The sequence below is a fragment of the Carcharodon carcharias genome, chromosome 22 (assembly GCF_017639515.1).
Source record: "Carcharodon carcharias isolate sCarCar2 chromosome 22, sCarCar2.pri, whole genome shotgun sequence".
NCBI classification, from domain to species: domain Eukaryota; kingdom Metazoa; phylum Chordata; class Chondrichthyes; order Lamniformes; family Lamnidae; genus Carcharodon; species Carcharodon carcharias.
The window spans coordinates 58,251,595-58,267,099 of NC_054488.1; the positions used below are offsets into that span (position 1 = coordinate 58,251,595).

At 46.0% G+C, this 15,505-nt stretch overlaps 1 protein-coding gene across 1 annotated transcript in view; it reads left to right on the plus strand.

Annotated features, from left to right (window-relative positions):
• LOC121293681 (beta-2-glycoprotein 1-like) overlaps window positions 1-15,505 on the plus strand; it is a 57,437-nt gene that overhangs the window by 27,920 nt on the left and 14,012 nt on the right. The window contains exons 2-3 of the mRNA XM_041216849.1: window positions 7,403-7,576; window positions 13,450-13,546. Of these exons, the coding sequence (XP_041072783.1) occupies window positions 7,403-7,576; window positions 13,450-13,546 (271 nt within the window). The remainder of the gene's footprint in view (window positions 1-7,402; window positions 7,577-13,449; window positions 13,547-15,505) is intronic.

A 15,505-nucleotide genomic window follows, 5' to 3' on the forward strand; every position in this document is an offset into this window, starting at 1 on the left:
CATTGCGGACATCCAAGAAGTAGAGGAAGCTGGAGGCCTACTGCTACCAGACCCTGGAGGAACACGTGCATCGCATGCTGGGTGGATTCTGATGGATATGGCTCTGTGGCAAAGCAGCTCATGGAAAATGGAAGGTCACCGTTGGTGACTGGGATCTGCTTCAGCAAATCAGTGCCTTGGCCATGGGCTGCTATGGATGATTTATGAGGGAGTGGAGAGCAAGGTCTAGGTTTGACTGGGAGAAGAAGGTGTACTGGCTGGGATGGGTGATGAAGGTCTAGGTTTGACTGGGAGAGGAAGGTATACTGGGGTGGGTGAGGTAGGGAGGGGGGGAATGATGGTGTCTGGGGTGAGTTTGGGAGTGGGGGAGGGAGTATGGGGGGAGGAGGGTGTAAGGGAGAATGCAGCAACTGAGGTAGGTATAAGGTGGGGAAGAAGGTGTAACAGATGAAATTTGGAGGGGGGAAGGAGTCCGGGGGGAGGAAGGAGTCCGGAAGGGGGAAGGAGTCTGGAGGGGGGGAGCATGCAAGGGTGGGGTCTGTGGGGTTGACTGCCTCCTGGGGAGTGAAATGAGGATGGGCAAGGTAGGAGGGAATGGTGAGAATGAGAGAGGGCAGAGTGAGCCGGTAGGGTGGGAGGGTGAGTGTGTGACGGTAATGGTAGAAGGGAAGGTGCGGGTGATTGATGGGAACTCAGAGACAGACATGGACCCTGGCTGTGGGAAGGATGAGGTCAGTGAGGTCAATGGGGATGAGGGAGGGATTCTCAGGAAGATAGAGAACGTGCACATTCACTTGGACAGCCCGGAAAGAGAAGGTTCTGGCTGGTGGGTGATGGTGGAGAGGTGGAAGGTGATGCCGGGGGGGCCAACAGTGATGGGTGAAAGGACATGGGTGTTTCAGGGAGGGGAAAGGATGGGGAAGCTGAAGACATACTTAACAACAGCATGCTTCTAAAATTGAAAGTGAAAGGACCCTCATATTGGGCTGCATGAGAGTGTGATCAGTAGGTGGGCGGAGATGCAGGTCAGCTCAGATGGACAAATGAAAGAGAGCCCCGGCAGGCAGCAGTGAAAATGCTCGGGACAGTGAGATGAGAGTGACAGAGGAAGGCTCTGGGTGTGTGGCAGATTCTTGCATGAGGCTCTGAAAAGCCCTGCGCCACTCACACTTCTCCCTCCAGAAATCATTCATGGGCTAGCTGTGTGCAGGTGAACAGCTAATGGGGGGGGGGGGCACGGAAGGGGAGGATTCGTGAAGCCTGTAAGTGAAGCTGAAAGACACCATTACACATTATTCAATGAAGGTGAATATGTTTTCAGATTACAAAGTGACAAAACATGTTCACCTGTGCAACCACTTGTGATCAGAAATTCTTAATTTTTCTTGGCCTAAGACTTCTTCTAGGTGCTGCCCTGACATCCGCAGCAGGGGTGGAGACAGTCTGAGCAATAGTTGGCCCTGTTGCCTCTGATAACTTCGGCGTGGGTCCACTGGAGAGCTGAGGACTTGAGGGCCCAGGCTTGCTTTGGCTGTCCTCTTGTGGGCCAGCTGCTCCCTCTGCAGTGATAGAGGATGAGGTCGAGAGGGACACAGGCAAAGGGGACTCAGAGGGACAAGATGGCCTCTCAGATTCCTGAGTGGATGACCTGGGGTGTCCAGCTGCCAGTCTTCCTCCCTTTGGGTGCCCAAGGGCACCAGCCTGACTCCTTGAGGGGAAGGAACACCTGGAGAGAGGTCGCGGTGCCCCGTTTCCCTCTCACGTTGCCACTGCAGGAGTTCACCCATGGCTATCATGATGGTATGCAGATCTGCACTCATCTCCGCATTCTGCTGGACCAGGGTCTCCAAGGGGTCTGTCATCCATCCCGTGGAGACCTCCATATGTGGGGGCAACTTCATCAGAGTGCAGGCGGATGCACTCCTCCGACTCATGCCACTCTGTTGAGGGCTTCCAACAGCTTTGCATGATGTTCCCCTGCCTTCTGCTGACTCTCCACACTACAGTGGAAAGCTAAATTCAGAGTCTCGTCATCTGATCTGGACCTCACAGGTGCCTCTTCCCCAGCAATCCTCCGAGTGCCAGGGAGCTCGAACATGCCTCCTCCTGCTGCGGACACGTGTCTGTGTGGTGACCACCAGTTTGTGAACCCAAGCCTGCACTAGATCTAGGTCCCACCAGGGTGTGTGTCTCTGCACTGGTGGAGGGTGTGGTTAAGTGTTGTGACAGGTCATCCAGGGTGCTTATTTCCAGTTCTTCAATGGAGGAGGTGTCCTCTTGACTGGAGGTGAGGACCTGAATGGAGCAGAGGGACAGACTTGCTGAGGGTGTCAGTCACTTGGCAGAGCTCCCTGTGAACGAAAGTAAAGATAATTGGTGCATGACTGCAGATTCAAAAGCAGGAGAGAGAGCAGTCACATTTGGGTTGAGAGAGGGATGATGTGGTGCAGGATCCTCACATGGGTGTTTGCCGCCAACCTCACCATCATCATAGGCACAGTCTATGTCCTCACCAGTCAGCACAATGGCACGCTCCTCAAAGTGAGTGAGGGGCCTAATGTGGGCCACTCTATACCCGGTCTGGGATTTCTCCTTGCTGTTATGAGCCAGCTTCTCCTGCATGAAAACAGATGGACAGAGTGTGAACAGGACGCATGGAATGTTTGTGCGGTGAGCGAAAACATGGACAGGATGAGGACACGAGCTCCAGAGGTTATTAGCCTGATGGAGATGTGAAGGTGTGTGTGAGAGTTAATGGTGTTGTCCCTTGAGGTGTGAGATCCCTATGGATGTGTGATGGGTTTGTGCGTGTGTGAGTTGAGAGTGATGAGGAGGGTGACTTACCCTGGCAGAATGGATGAGATCATTCATCCTTTTCCTGCACTGGATGGCTGTCCTCTTTTGCAGCGTATTGCCGCTGACCACCTTTGCCACCATCTCCAATGCTAGATTGGTAACCTTGCTTGCTGGCCTTCACCTACAGCGGGGGTAGAGGACATTATGGCAGGTCTCCACTGCGTCCATTAGGCGCTTCAGGGAGGTGTTGCTAAATCTGGGGGCAGCATGTTTCCTCCCATTGACAGCCATCAGTTCCCAGCAGCTTCCTATCCCTTGAAGGGTGCTAGCGCTTTGCAGGGTCGGACTTTAAACATGGCACCTGGTTTACCAAAGGCGTGAAGTGATGGTGGGGTGGGCGAATCAGAGGTCAGCCCGCCAGCGACCCGGCGTGTTTCCCAAGAATGCATAAGTAATGAGGCAGGAATGGAACAATATGGTGTAAAAACCCGCCATTGGGTAAAACGTCCTTTTTCCCTCCCGCTACCACACTTAGTGCAAATCTAGGATGATTCTGCCTATAGCTTCAGGATAAGACTGAGATGAGAATTTTTTTCATTCAACAGGTTGTAAACCTTTGGAATTCTCTACCTCAGAGAGCTGTGGATGCTCAGTTATTGAATATATTTAAGTCAGAGATCAACATACTTTTGAATCCTAAGAAAATTAAGGGAAAAGGAGATAGTGCGATAAAATGTAGCTGGGATAGAAGTTTGGACATCATCTTATCGATTGAGAGGACAAATGGTCTTCTGCCCACTTCTGTTTCTTATGTCCTTATGTAAATGTGCTTGTGAAAATGTTCTATTTTAATAAGCTTAAATGGCAACTTGGCCAATTGCAGAGATTTGGCCCTGGAACTGTAATTGCCAATGAAACGGACTGCCATACCAATGCACTGCACAAACTCTCCTCTTGTTTTGCTTCACTGATCACAAACATAAGCTAAAATGCACAAGTAGAACTCCTTGAAAGGTCACTGTGATCTTGTGACATTTATTGGTAAATATTAAGAAATGTAAAAGGTCAAATTGAAACACATTTTCTGCTGTTTGCAAATTAATTTTTGCAGTGAAAGGATTTGAAAATACAGATGAAGTTCAACACAGATCCCAAAAGAATATGGATCTTTGGAACAGGAAAGAGTTTTGCTGTCCCAGGACGCTGGGCTATTGATTTCTTTAGTAATTTCCTTATAGCTGCTAAAACATCAGAGAATGTAAACAATGGAAAAAGATCATTTTCTCATGGAGAAAAATTAATCCAAAAATGAAGAAAGGAAAGTCATAGTAGGAGAATGATAGAGAAACAGGGATAGAGAAAAAGAAAATGAAGAGAATCAAAACAGGAAGTAAATAAATAATGAGAGTTGGTGAGAGAAAAGATAAACTAAAAGGAGAGATATATTACAAAAATGGCTTACACCTGTTCCTAATTCTTATAATCTTATGAATACACAATTGGCAAATCTGAACAGAACAGCTCATAAGTTTTTAACCGTTTGTCTTGTTTTTATGCATATGAAATAGGAGCAGGAATGCTCCATTCAGCTCTGAGAGGCAGCTTCGCTATTCACTAAGGCCATGACCCAACTTCCCCTTCAACTCCACTTTCCTGCATTATCCCATATTCCTCGATTCCCTTGGTGTTCAAAAATCTATCAATCTCAGTCTTGAACATACTCAACGACTGAGCAACCACAGCCCACTGGGGTAAAGATTCACAATACTCTTGAGTAAAAAAATTTCACCTCATCTCAGTACTAAATGGCTGACCCTTTATCCTGACTTCACATTCAGAGCGCAAATGATCTTTTACTGAACCTTGGTTAGTATGCTTTCATAACATTTGCGGCCCAATTATCTGGGCACTCAGATATTCCAGCTTGTTCTACTGAGCACGGGGGTGGCTCAGTCATCCTTCTTGAGCTGACCCATCAACAGTTGTTCGATTCATGGCAGTCTGACATTTTAGGACATGGGCAGACACTTGCAAATCCTCATGCAGTCACTTCCCAATGAAGGAAGAAGCAAAGCATTTCCCGACAAGAGGTTTTAAGTAAAATTGAGGGTGAATCAACTTGCAGAGCTCATGGTGTCCAAAAGGCAGAGTTGTGAGTGCATGTTAGTCTTTAACAAGTTGTTGGAGTGCAATTAGTCAGGGTTAAATAACGCAGAAAGAACATAGGGCTCAGACGTTAATATGGCTCATTTGGCAGCATTCTCGCTTCTGAGTTAGACGGTTGCGAGTACATTCTCACTCCAGGAACTGAGCTCATAATCTTGGCTGATACTGCAATGTATTCTTGAGGGAATATTCCACCATTGGAAGTGTCATCCTTTGGGTAAGCTTCTAAACTAAGGGGGAAACTGAGTGAGGTGATGGCATACTTGAGTTTTTGCATAAAAAGTGTAAGGAAATAAACTGAGTCAGAGTGGGTTGAACCTGTAAGATCAAGAGTTGAATTTTTTGGCAAGGCTGAAGTCCCACTGCTGGGGCCAAAAGCAGGAATTGACCCCACTCTCATGGGTGGTGGAACCCTGGGGTAGTGTTTTGCTGGCTCGACCAATTAACAGGCTGTCACCAGGGCCAATGTCCAATTATCCCTTGATGCAAGCAAAATGCCCCTGGCGCAGGAAGGCCTTAGGGTGGTGTGCAGTGGGTGGGGAGTTGGTGTATTGTGTGGGATGGGGGGAGGTCAGTTAATGGGCAGAATCATCCCAGAATTGCACTAAGTGCATTAGCGGGCATAAAAAAAGACGTTTTTGGGTTTTTGCGCCATTTTGTCCACTTCCTGCTTCATTAATTATGCAACTACAGAAAACATGCTTTTTCACTGGCAGGTGGCCTCTGAATCGTCTGCCACACCGTTTCCTCACTCTGGGTGTTATATCTAAACTGCAGCCATGCACACAGTTCTCAATGCCTGCAGCCTAGCACTGCTCCAGTGAAGACATGGCCCTGAAAGCTAAGAACAGTACAGTGACCCATCACTCGAATGTGTTTTGGAGGCCCACCATGATGTCCTCCACCCCTGTTTTTGCTGCAGGAGGTCCAGCAATCTCACCGCTCCGGCATCAGAGGTGGGGCAGTGTTGGTCAGAAGCAGTGCTACACAGAATTTAGCCATCCAATGCAGAAAGAGGATGATCTCATCCATGTCACCAGGGTAAGGCAACCATCTCATCACTCTAAACTCACACACTCATAAGGCCATCTCATTCACTGGCTTCTCACTCACTGTCAGCTCAAGAAATGTCTCCATTCACTCTCTCAAACACACCCTCACATCTCCATCCGGGCTCATCTCCTCTGCAGCCTGCCTCCTCAGTCCTCACCATCTTGAGGCCACTTACACAGATCAACATGTGGCCCCACATGCACCCTGGGATACCCCCCTTCCCCAGTATAGTCCCCACCCTGCAGCCTCTTCCCTTGCCTGGGATCGCTTTTCCCCCTTCTCCAAGCAAGCCCTGGCCCTGCAGCCATTGAAAAGCTACCCCCTTAGGCAGGGGTATGAGCCCAGATGGAGATGTGAGGGTGTGTTTGAGAGAGTGAATGGTGACGTCTCTTGAGCTGACAGTGAGTGAGAAGCCAGTGAATGTGATGGCCTTGTGAGTGTGTGAGTTTAGAGTGATGAGATGGCTCATTCTCAACGGCTGTTCTGCTAAGTAGAGACCTGCCCGTGAGCCCCCTAAAAATGATGTCGTGTTGCCTGGCATTGACGACCACGAGTGCTGCCTGAACCAAGGTAGACAAAGAAAGCTCGAAGAACCGAGCAAAGTGCAGCCTGCCGGGTGCACGTCGCTTGTGTGCTGCTGTGAAACATGTCGGCATGATGCCCGGACAATCCAGCACGGATCCTGACATGCAGTAGCGGAAAGGCGGTCCACCATTTACGGGTGGAGCAGACGATCGCAACCTGGTTTCGCAACGGTGTAAAACCGATTTTTGGCCTTCTCGCCATATTGTCCATTCAAACACACCTGCCACCAACAGGAGTGGAAAATTCTGCCCAATGTGTTGTGGGGGTTAGTGTGTGTGGGCTTTGGCTGGGGGGTTGATGTGTGGTGCTGGGCATTGGTGTGAGGTGGGGGCATTAATAGGTGTTGGCATTTGATGGGGGTTGAGGGGTTGATGTGTGGTGGGGCGGTAGTGGGGGTTGGGTGTATGGGGGTCTGGTGATGGATTTTGGTGTAAGGTGGGTGGGGGATTTGGGAACTGGGGTGATTGAGTCAGGGCCATTGAGTGTGGGAGACTGGTTGTTTTGTTAAGTTTTGGGTAAGTGTTGGTCTATTGAAAATTCAAATGCCATTTTTTTAACCTTTTCAAGATTAGAAATTTATTAGTAGTTATTACCTACCTCTGCTGATTAAATCAGTTGAAGTTGGATGAATGGGTGAGATGGGCAGAATGGCCTTTTCTAATTCCATTCTTTTATCTTCTCTCAGTTGGAAATACTATGTGATGGGGGGATGGGGATCCTGAAAGGAAGGGAAGAAATACACTGAAACAAATAAAAATATATTGCACTGAAAATCGCAATGGCTTTCTCCCCCTATCTGTAGCCTGTGGCAGACCACCAGAAGTGAACAATGCAAACGTTATGAATGGGAAAAAGGTGTATGAACCTGGAGAAGAGGCAGTATATTCCTGCCTGCTCGGGTACAGGGGACATGGTTTCAACAAGCTTGTCTGCCCAAAGGATGGGGTTTGGAATAGACCCAAAATCAACTGTCTGCGTAAGTAAATAACAAATTCTTGGAAATGTGGCTAAACTTCAACATAAGGTTTTAACTTCAACTCTCAGCACTGAGTTCAACAATTTCAGATCATAACCTCTGCTCCCATTTTTTCTGACAGCAGCTATTGGTAATGGTTCTGTTGTTACCATTTAAAGCTTTTCTAGACCCATCTTTTGTTTCTTTCTTGTCGTATTGCCATCTACTTTTGCCTTTTACCATTATTTCCTTCGTCATTTAATCCCTTCTTCCCACTAGCCCATCACAGAAGGTTCCTTCCTCTCCTTCCCTTCTATTGTCTCTGTACTTATTTAAAACTGTTACATCTCTAACCTTTGTTAGTTCAGATAACCTGAATTGTTAATTCTCCCTCTCCACAGATGCTGCCCAACCTGTTGGATATTCCAGAATTTTCTGGTCTTATTTCAGATTTCCAGCAACTTCGGTGTATTTTACTTTTGTTTTAGTAACATTACAGTGGAAGGCAGTTACGACTCGTTGTGTGAATCTTGCTGGAGGCAGTTCTTCTGGAAAATGTCTCCAATTGCGCTCACTCAAGGCCAGAGTTACTGAGCTTGAGGAATAGCAGAAGACACTCCAATATGTATAAGAAGGTGGAGGGGTTAATGTTACATATGTTCCAACTGGCGGTTACCCCTCAGCCACAAAGAGTGATAACTGGCAAGGACTAGAACCAGGTGACCATCTATCAAGGTAGAGTATGAAGCAAGTGCGAAACTTCCTGAGGGAAACTGTCCTGGCAATAAGTTTTTAATACTAAATATTTTCTTCCATCAATGAAGACTTGAGCGAGGGAAGCCATGCTCAATGCCATGATACCATGAGAAAGATGGCTGCCTACAGGATGGAGTTAAATGCAGGAATATATTGATAGCAGGAGGTTTGATAATGAGAGAAGTAGATAATCACTTCTATAACCACAAGGTTATGCTGCAGCTCCAGAAATGGGAGAATTAAGTTTCCTATGATGGTTTGTATCAAAACCAATAAAATCTAGAGGAACAAGATCCAGGTCTTGAGAAAGATTTCCAGGCGTTGTGTTAGATTAAAAATCACAACCTCAGGGGTCATAAACAGGTTGTTGCCAGTTCAAGAGGAGCTGAATTAGGGAAATGAGATATGGTTTGAGGGTGATGCAAGGTTCAGATTCATATGGGCACTAAGGTCAGTTAAGGGGTAAGGGATAGCTATACTGTCAGGAAAGCCTTTAACTAAGCAGATTTGGGACCTATACTTTTGAAAGGAGCTATGGAGCAAATTTAAAGCAATATAATGGAGAAAGGAAGGAAAATCCAGGCAGTAAAGTTAGGGAGCTTGGAAGGAAAAATATAATTTCAGTTACATAGGATGAGGAAGAGAGATTGAAAATGATGGTTAAAAAATGGGTGTGAAAAGGCAAAAGAAAAGAGGGGAAAAAAATCACAAAACCAATGGAACCCTAAGTAAAATGCAAGAAAATGAATGCAGAGTGGAAGAAACTAAATTAGGGAACTAAATTCACTGCTTAAAGTAAAAATCTATGACATGAAAACAGCGACTGACAGCAGTGGAGTGTAAGTATATAATGGACATGTGATTTAAACAGAATGACCTTGGGTTAAGCTAAGTAACAGCAAAGGATTGGTTACATTACTAGGAGTATGTTAAAGACAGAAAGTTAATTGAGAATTTTCAATTGAGAAGGGAAAGGTCTCTTGCAGTGCATTCAGGACTGTTTTCTCAGTCAATGTCCAACAAAGAAGGTAGCATTACCTGACTTAGTTCTGGAAAATGAGAGGGGCACATAGGTGTCCAAGAAGTACAGGAATTGGGAAACAGTGACCATGATATAAATTAGATTCAGTGATTAAATAAAGAAAAACTGAATAAGGCACTTAAATGGGGTTTGAATGGTGAGGTGGGGAGAGAAAACCAAATTATAGTGAAATAAAAAGGGGCATTCCCCAGATTAAATGGAAGGAAAAACTGCGAAGTAAGAATACAGATCAGCAATTGGAAATATTTAAACTGGAGATGGAAAGGATAAAAATCAAATAGAAACTAGTAAAAATTAAGGCAAGGTTCTATAGATAGCTTTTTTGAAAAGGAACTGAATAATTACTTGAAGAAAGATCATCAAAGGCTATGGAACGTGGCCAGGAGCGTGGGGTTAGGCTAGGTGGCATAAGGAGAAATACAACAGTATTTCGGTACTGGTATTCAGCTTTCTTTGTTGGCCTTTGATATTTTTAAAATTAACTTTAATTGAAAAATAAGTTGATCATTTCCATGAGGATGCTTTTTGGATCATACTGGCACACTTGCTGCTCAGTCTGTACCTTTGGATATCGTGATCAATTGGAGGCTTATTCAAATTGACCACTGAACTCCACTAAATGGTTTTCAAGGCACTAATGTAATCTCAAGATTCTTATCACCATTGAAAGAAAAGCTTTAGCAAAGTAGATGAAATATATCACCCAATCAAACAAGTTAGATTACAGCATCTCATTCTCAATTATTTACTTATTTATCAAAACCATCCAAACCCTTCGATTGGATTCTATTCAGTAGCCGCTCCCCCCCTTAAAAAAACCTGTCATTCTCCAGGCATGCACAGTAACAGTGTAATGACTTTAACTAATGACATGTCCTTGTTTTTCCTTTCAGGCTCACCAGCGGCCCATCGAGGTGAGGAGCCTGTAGGCCCACCACTGATCCCAGAGGACAGCAACCATCACAATGCACCTGTGTCATACCCTCTCAGCCAGGCAGGCACCAGCGCAGATACCAGCACCTTGGTGGACATTAGATCAGTGGCTAGTATCTTGGTGCACATTGATGAGGGCACTTCACACTCGCTTGATGTGCAGGCGGAGGCAGAGAGTGCACAGGGACTGCTGGGGACCAGGAACATGCTCAGTCGGTGGCTGATGATGGGCCTCTGGAGTCATCCCTGAGGCAGCAGATGCTGGAAGTCCAGCAGGATGTAAGGGAGAATCTGGCGGAGATAGATGAGGGAATGCATGCCATGGTCTCTGTTGTGGAGAAGCCCTTGTGGAGCATGAACAATGCAATGACCCTCATGGCCGAGCGCACTGCTTCCTCCATGGAGAGAATGGCGACTCTCATGGAGATGCTGCTCCAGAAGATGAATCAGGGCTCGGACCTGCAAGCCTTCAGGTACTCAATGTCAGTGTGGGAGATGGATTGGGCACCCAGTATCCCAGCTAGGTGTCTGTCCATCAATGGTGAGCAGGGAGGCCTAAAGCGACCTCACGTTGGTGCATGAGCTGCCTGTCATCTCTGCTGGCTCATCTCAGGGTGCTCCGAATGATGGCAGCAGCTCCTCCACCCCTCTGCCAGTGACTGTGGCATCCGATGAGGTTACGGCGACTGGGGAGATGCAAGCCATGGCACTAGCCACTCCCTCCCAGGCAGGTCCAGCACAGCTCTATGGGCCAGAGGACGCCCGCCAAGGTCATCAAGGCCAACAGGACAGCAGAGTGAGCAGGATGTCTCCAATGCCAGTGCCAGCTGGGGTGGGGTGGGGGGGGGGGGGGGGGGGGGGGGGGGAGTGGGGGGCACTTAGACGTAGCACCCACAAGCGAAAACTTAAAGCACCTTAAGCACAACATGGGCTTATCACTGGTAATATTTTTCCCCCCACTTTTACGTTAAATGTTCACCAGTGTGATGGATAAAACCTAACAATTTCATTTGTATTATGTATGCCAGATACCACATCATTAAATGTGTTTCTGTTCAACAAGCCTCTTGATGCTTCATTATTTCTGCAGGCGCAGGATAACCCATGATGTTATGAGTGACTTGTTTGTCATTGAACCTTATTGAAATGGCACATAGTGCATGTTGTTCACCAAGCAAATGCTCCTGTCAGGTATCGAGTATGGAGCCTGCAGCTCTGGCATGTGGTGGCGGTGGTTCTTATTTGGTAGGCTAGCTGAAGAATCGTTGGATCAAAGCGTCCCAGGTGTCCCTGCCTCCCTGGAGGTTGCCCAAGTCAGCGTCTACCCCTCAGCGTTCTCCTGACCATGCTTGTCCTCGGGCTCACTACTGGACTCATGGTCTGTTGCCAGAGTAGCTGTGCCAACATCTTCTTGCTCCATTGCGTCCCCTGTTTCCAGTGCCAGATTGTGGAGAGCGTAGCATACAACTACTATCAATGATACACGATCTGGGGGGTATTAGAGTGCACCCCCTGAACTGTCCAGGCTTTGGAAGCGCATCTTGAAAAGACCTATGGCTCCCTCTACCACCACCCTTGTAGAGGCATTGTCCCTATTGTCTCGCTGCTCCGCCTCTGTTGGATGGCAAAGAGGCGTCATGAGCTGCCTTTTGAGGGAATAGCCCTTGTCACCCAGCAGCCATCCATCCAATCAGGCCGGAGCACTGAAGAGCCTCGGCACCTGGGAGTGTCTCAGGGAATAAGCGTCATGAGAGCTGCCTAGGTATCTTGCACAGACTTGCAAAATCTGCATCCTATGGTCACACATTATCTGCACATTCATAGAGTGGAACCCCTTGCTGTTGACGAAGACATCCAGATCACCCGCTGACTCCTTGATGGCCACATGTGTGCAGTCGATTGCACCCTGGATGCAGGGGAACCCAACAATCGCTGCAAAGCCTCTGGCTCGCTCTGCCTGGCTGGCTTTGTCCGTGCGGTAGTGAATGAAAGTCAATGCACGCCTGAACAGAGCATCTGTCACCAGCTTGACTCAACTGTGGACAGCTGATTGGGAGACTCCTCAAAGATCACCCACTGACCCCTGGAAAGAGCCAGAGGCATAGAAGTTGAGGGCCACTGTGACCTTCAGCGCCACTGGCATGGGGTGTCCACCCACACAGTGGGATCTGATCTCAGGGATGATCATCTGACAAATGGAGGTCACAGTCTCCCTTGAGACGTGGAGCCTCCTTCGGCACTGCACCTCAGACATATTGAGGTAGCTGCTTCGCCGCCTGTAAGCCCTGGCAGCAGGATATTGGCGTATTCTGTGGCCCCTTCGGCCTTGGACATCCTGTTGACCCTACGCCCCTTGTGCCTGCGTCTCTCCTCCCACAGGTCGCCCCCCCCTGGAGGCTGGATAGTGACACCTGGCCTTCTCCCCCTTCTCTCTTCCTCCTCAGAGGAGGTGTCTCCAACAGAGACCATAATCCCCATTCCCAGAGTAAGGGAACGCTGTCTGATACCTGGAAGGACCCAAGTGGTATGACTCCTCCAGGGTCCTGAACTGAAGCCACTTATTTCTGCCAAAGCAGCTCTGAAGCGAAATGAAGATGTCCTGTTCACACAAGCAAGCAGCAGCAACTTTTAAGCTAAAGTACAAACAACGAGCATTAGCAAGCCCACTCATCCCTCATATCCCATCCATGGATGAAGTTTTTGAAAATGTGGCCTGCCCGCCTGCCCATTGTGCCCATGCAATGCCCTCAAAATCACATGGGCTACGTAAACTCCAGGACAATTGGTGTCTTAATGGGCCTTAACTGGCCTATTAATTAATGGCAGGTGCGCCTCTGTCTTCATAGCGCGCCTGCCTAGCGAAACATCTGGAGGGCGCACGATGATGTCAGGGCACATGCCCAACATCATCACGTGTCATATTACGCTCAGGCATGTCGGGCGCACGCCTGCACATCGAACGTAAAATTCTGGCCCATGTGTATTAACATTGAAGGCACAAATCTTTAGCGTTATGATAGGTAACTGCCAGAACAGCTTGATTAAATTACCACTCACATCTAGGGATCAATTATTCTGCATGTGTTGAATAAATATATAGGTTGACATTATGCAAAAAAAAATTGTAAAATAATTCTGATTGGAGTATTTTTTCCCCTAAAAGCAAGATCTTGTCCTGTGCCAAAATTGCTGGAAAATGGAGAAATGCATGCAACAGAGTTCACCTTTAGGAAAAATGTTTACTACAGTTGCAATGAAGGGTAGGTATTGTTCAGTGATTGCGCAACAGCAACTTTACATGAATGCAGTCAGTTAAAAGGATGGTAACATTGGTAATGTTTTCTTTTCTTCTGTATCATTTGCCCTCCATAAATCCTCTTTCAGACCAATGCCATCCACTTTGACCAAACTGTTGGCAGGAAGAGAACTAAAGTTGAGCCTTTGACTTGAATCTCCAAACCAAGAATCCATTTTAATAAACTTATAGTCTCCAGGCTTCTCTAAAATCATATTAAAATTCCAAAGCAATTATACTTAAAATAAGCCACCACTTTAATTGTGTATTTAATAAATTGTAACAGCTCATTCATTTGTCTCTTACTAAGACTGCTCAAAAGATCCAATTCCTGATTCTAGGCCTGAACTTTACCAATAAAATCATTTTGCTCCCCAACTTTTAATACTAGTGGTTCCATCAGATGATGAGTTATCAGATAAGTGCATTACAAGGTAGGAAAATATTGAACCATTGAGAATACATCAGTTAACATGTAATTGTGACGCACAAATAAATGTTCAGAGATCTCTTTTAATACTATTTAGGATTATATTACAATTTAGTGGACAATTGAAATAAAAGACCACAAGGTAATGTTCAAAGTTTTAAACTGCTGATTTATATACAGCACCTTCAATATTATCAAAAGTACCTAGACAGTGATACTACATTATGAGGACATTAGATTCCAAGCTTATACTTTCCGATTGATCAAAAAGGCTGTCGACAATGGCCCCTTCAGACAGATATTAGGAAACCCTAGACATAGTTCTTTCTTGATGTTTAAATGTACAACCATATCATCTTCACTGGAACAGTTCACTGAGAAGAAGGCAAACAGCGTGCATTTGGGAATAAATTGAAGGCATTTGAACCCAGATTTGGACATTTTTAACATTAGAATTCAGATTTATTTATCTTCAACAGTCTGCCAATTTGGCACATAATCCTAAATGCCACAGAGATATATCTGTATAGTTATTTATGTCCATTTAATAGCTCTCAACTGTCCTTTGGCACATTCCTGCTTAAATGTCCATAGAACTTTATAGTAAAAACAGAAGCCATTTAGTCCATCTTTCTGTACAGATTCTCAGCTAGATCATTATTAAAAAATCCTATTACCCTGCTGCCTTATTCAATTCTATTGTGCCACACTGTACCTTTCCTAACGCATAGCCTTTCTAGGAGTTTAGGGAAGAGGGGAATCCAGGGGACGAGTCTTTCTGGTTGTTTTTGCATTCCCCACAGATTTCATAGTGAGATTGAGATAGTGGTATTGATACAATTGAACACATATTATATGATATTATGCACTTATCTAGTAAATACATTTAATTCTTGGTCATTCTTGTGGAAGTAATAAGAAATATTTGTATACGTCTCAGCATTTCTTAGAACCCTTTTATTATTATCTTTTTATTTTTAAAGTGTTATCTGGAGCCCTGCAGCTGCAGCATCATGCACTGCAAAATGCTTTGCATTGATGTTAATAAGCTGAAGAATAAACTTTGGAATCTGGTGCAACTCTGACTGTAGCAAAGTGAGAATCCCACCTGGTTGTATTTAGAATTAGCAGCAGTATGAAGCAAAACCACTTTGCAGTGATGCTACAGCTGTAGTGTAAATGTAGCTTCAGTACCTACAACTCACCAATCCCATTCATAATAGTATTGAAACAGAGCATCACGTTGTTATACTGGGGGATTTGTGCACATCAGCTGGTTTTTATACTGTTGAACATGGTAATAAAGGAAGGAAAATAATACAGTATCAATATAAATCTTTCTTGTTTACAAAATTACAGGACCAATTTTCCTGTTTCTCTTCTCCATCACCTTGTTTTCTACACCCCGCAACACCATCCTTCTCCCCCACTGAAACCCACCCCCCACCATTTGCCCAGCTCTGGACCACAGAGTGCATTCAAAGTATACAGGCA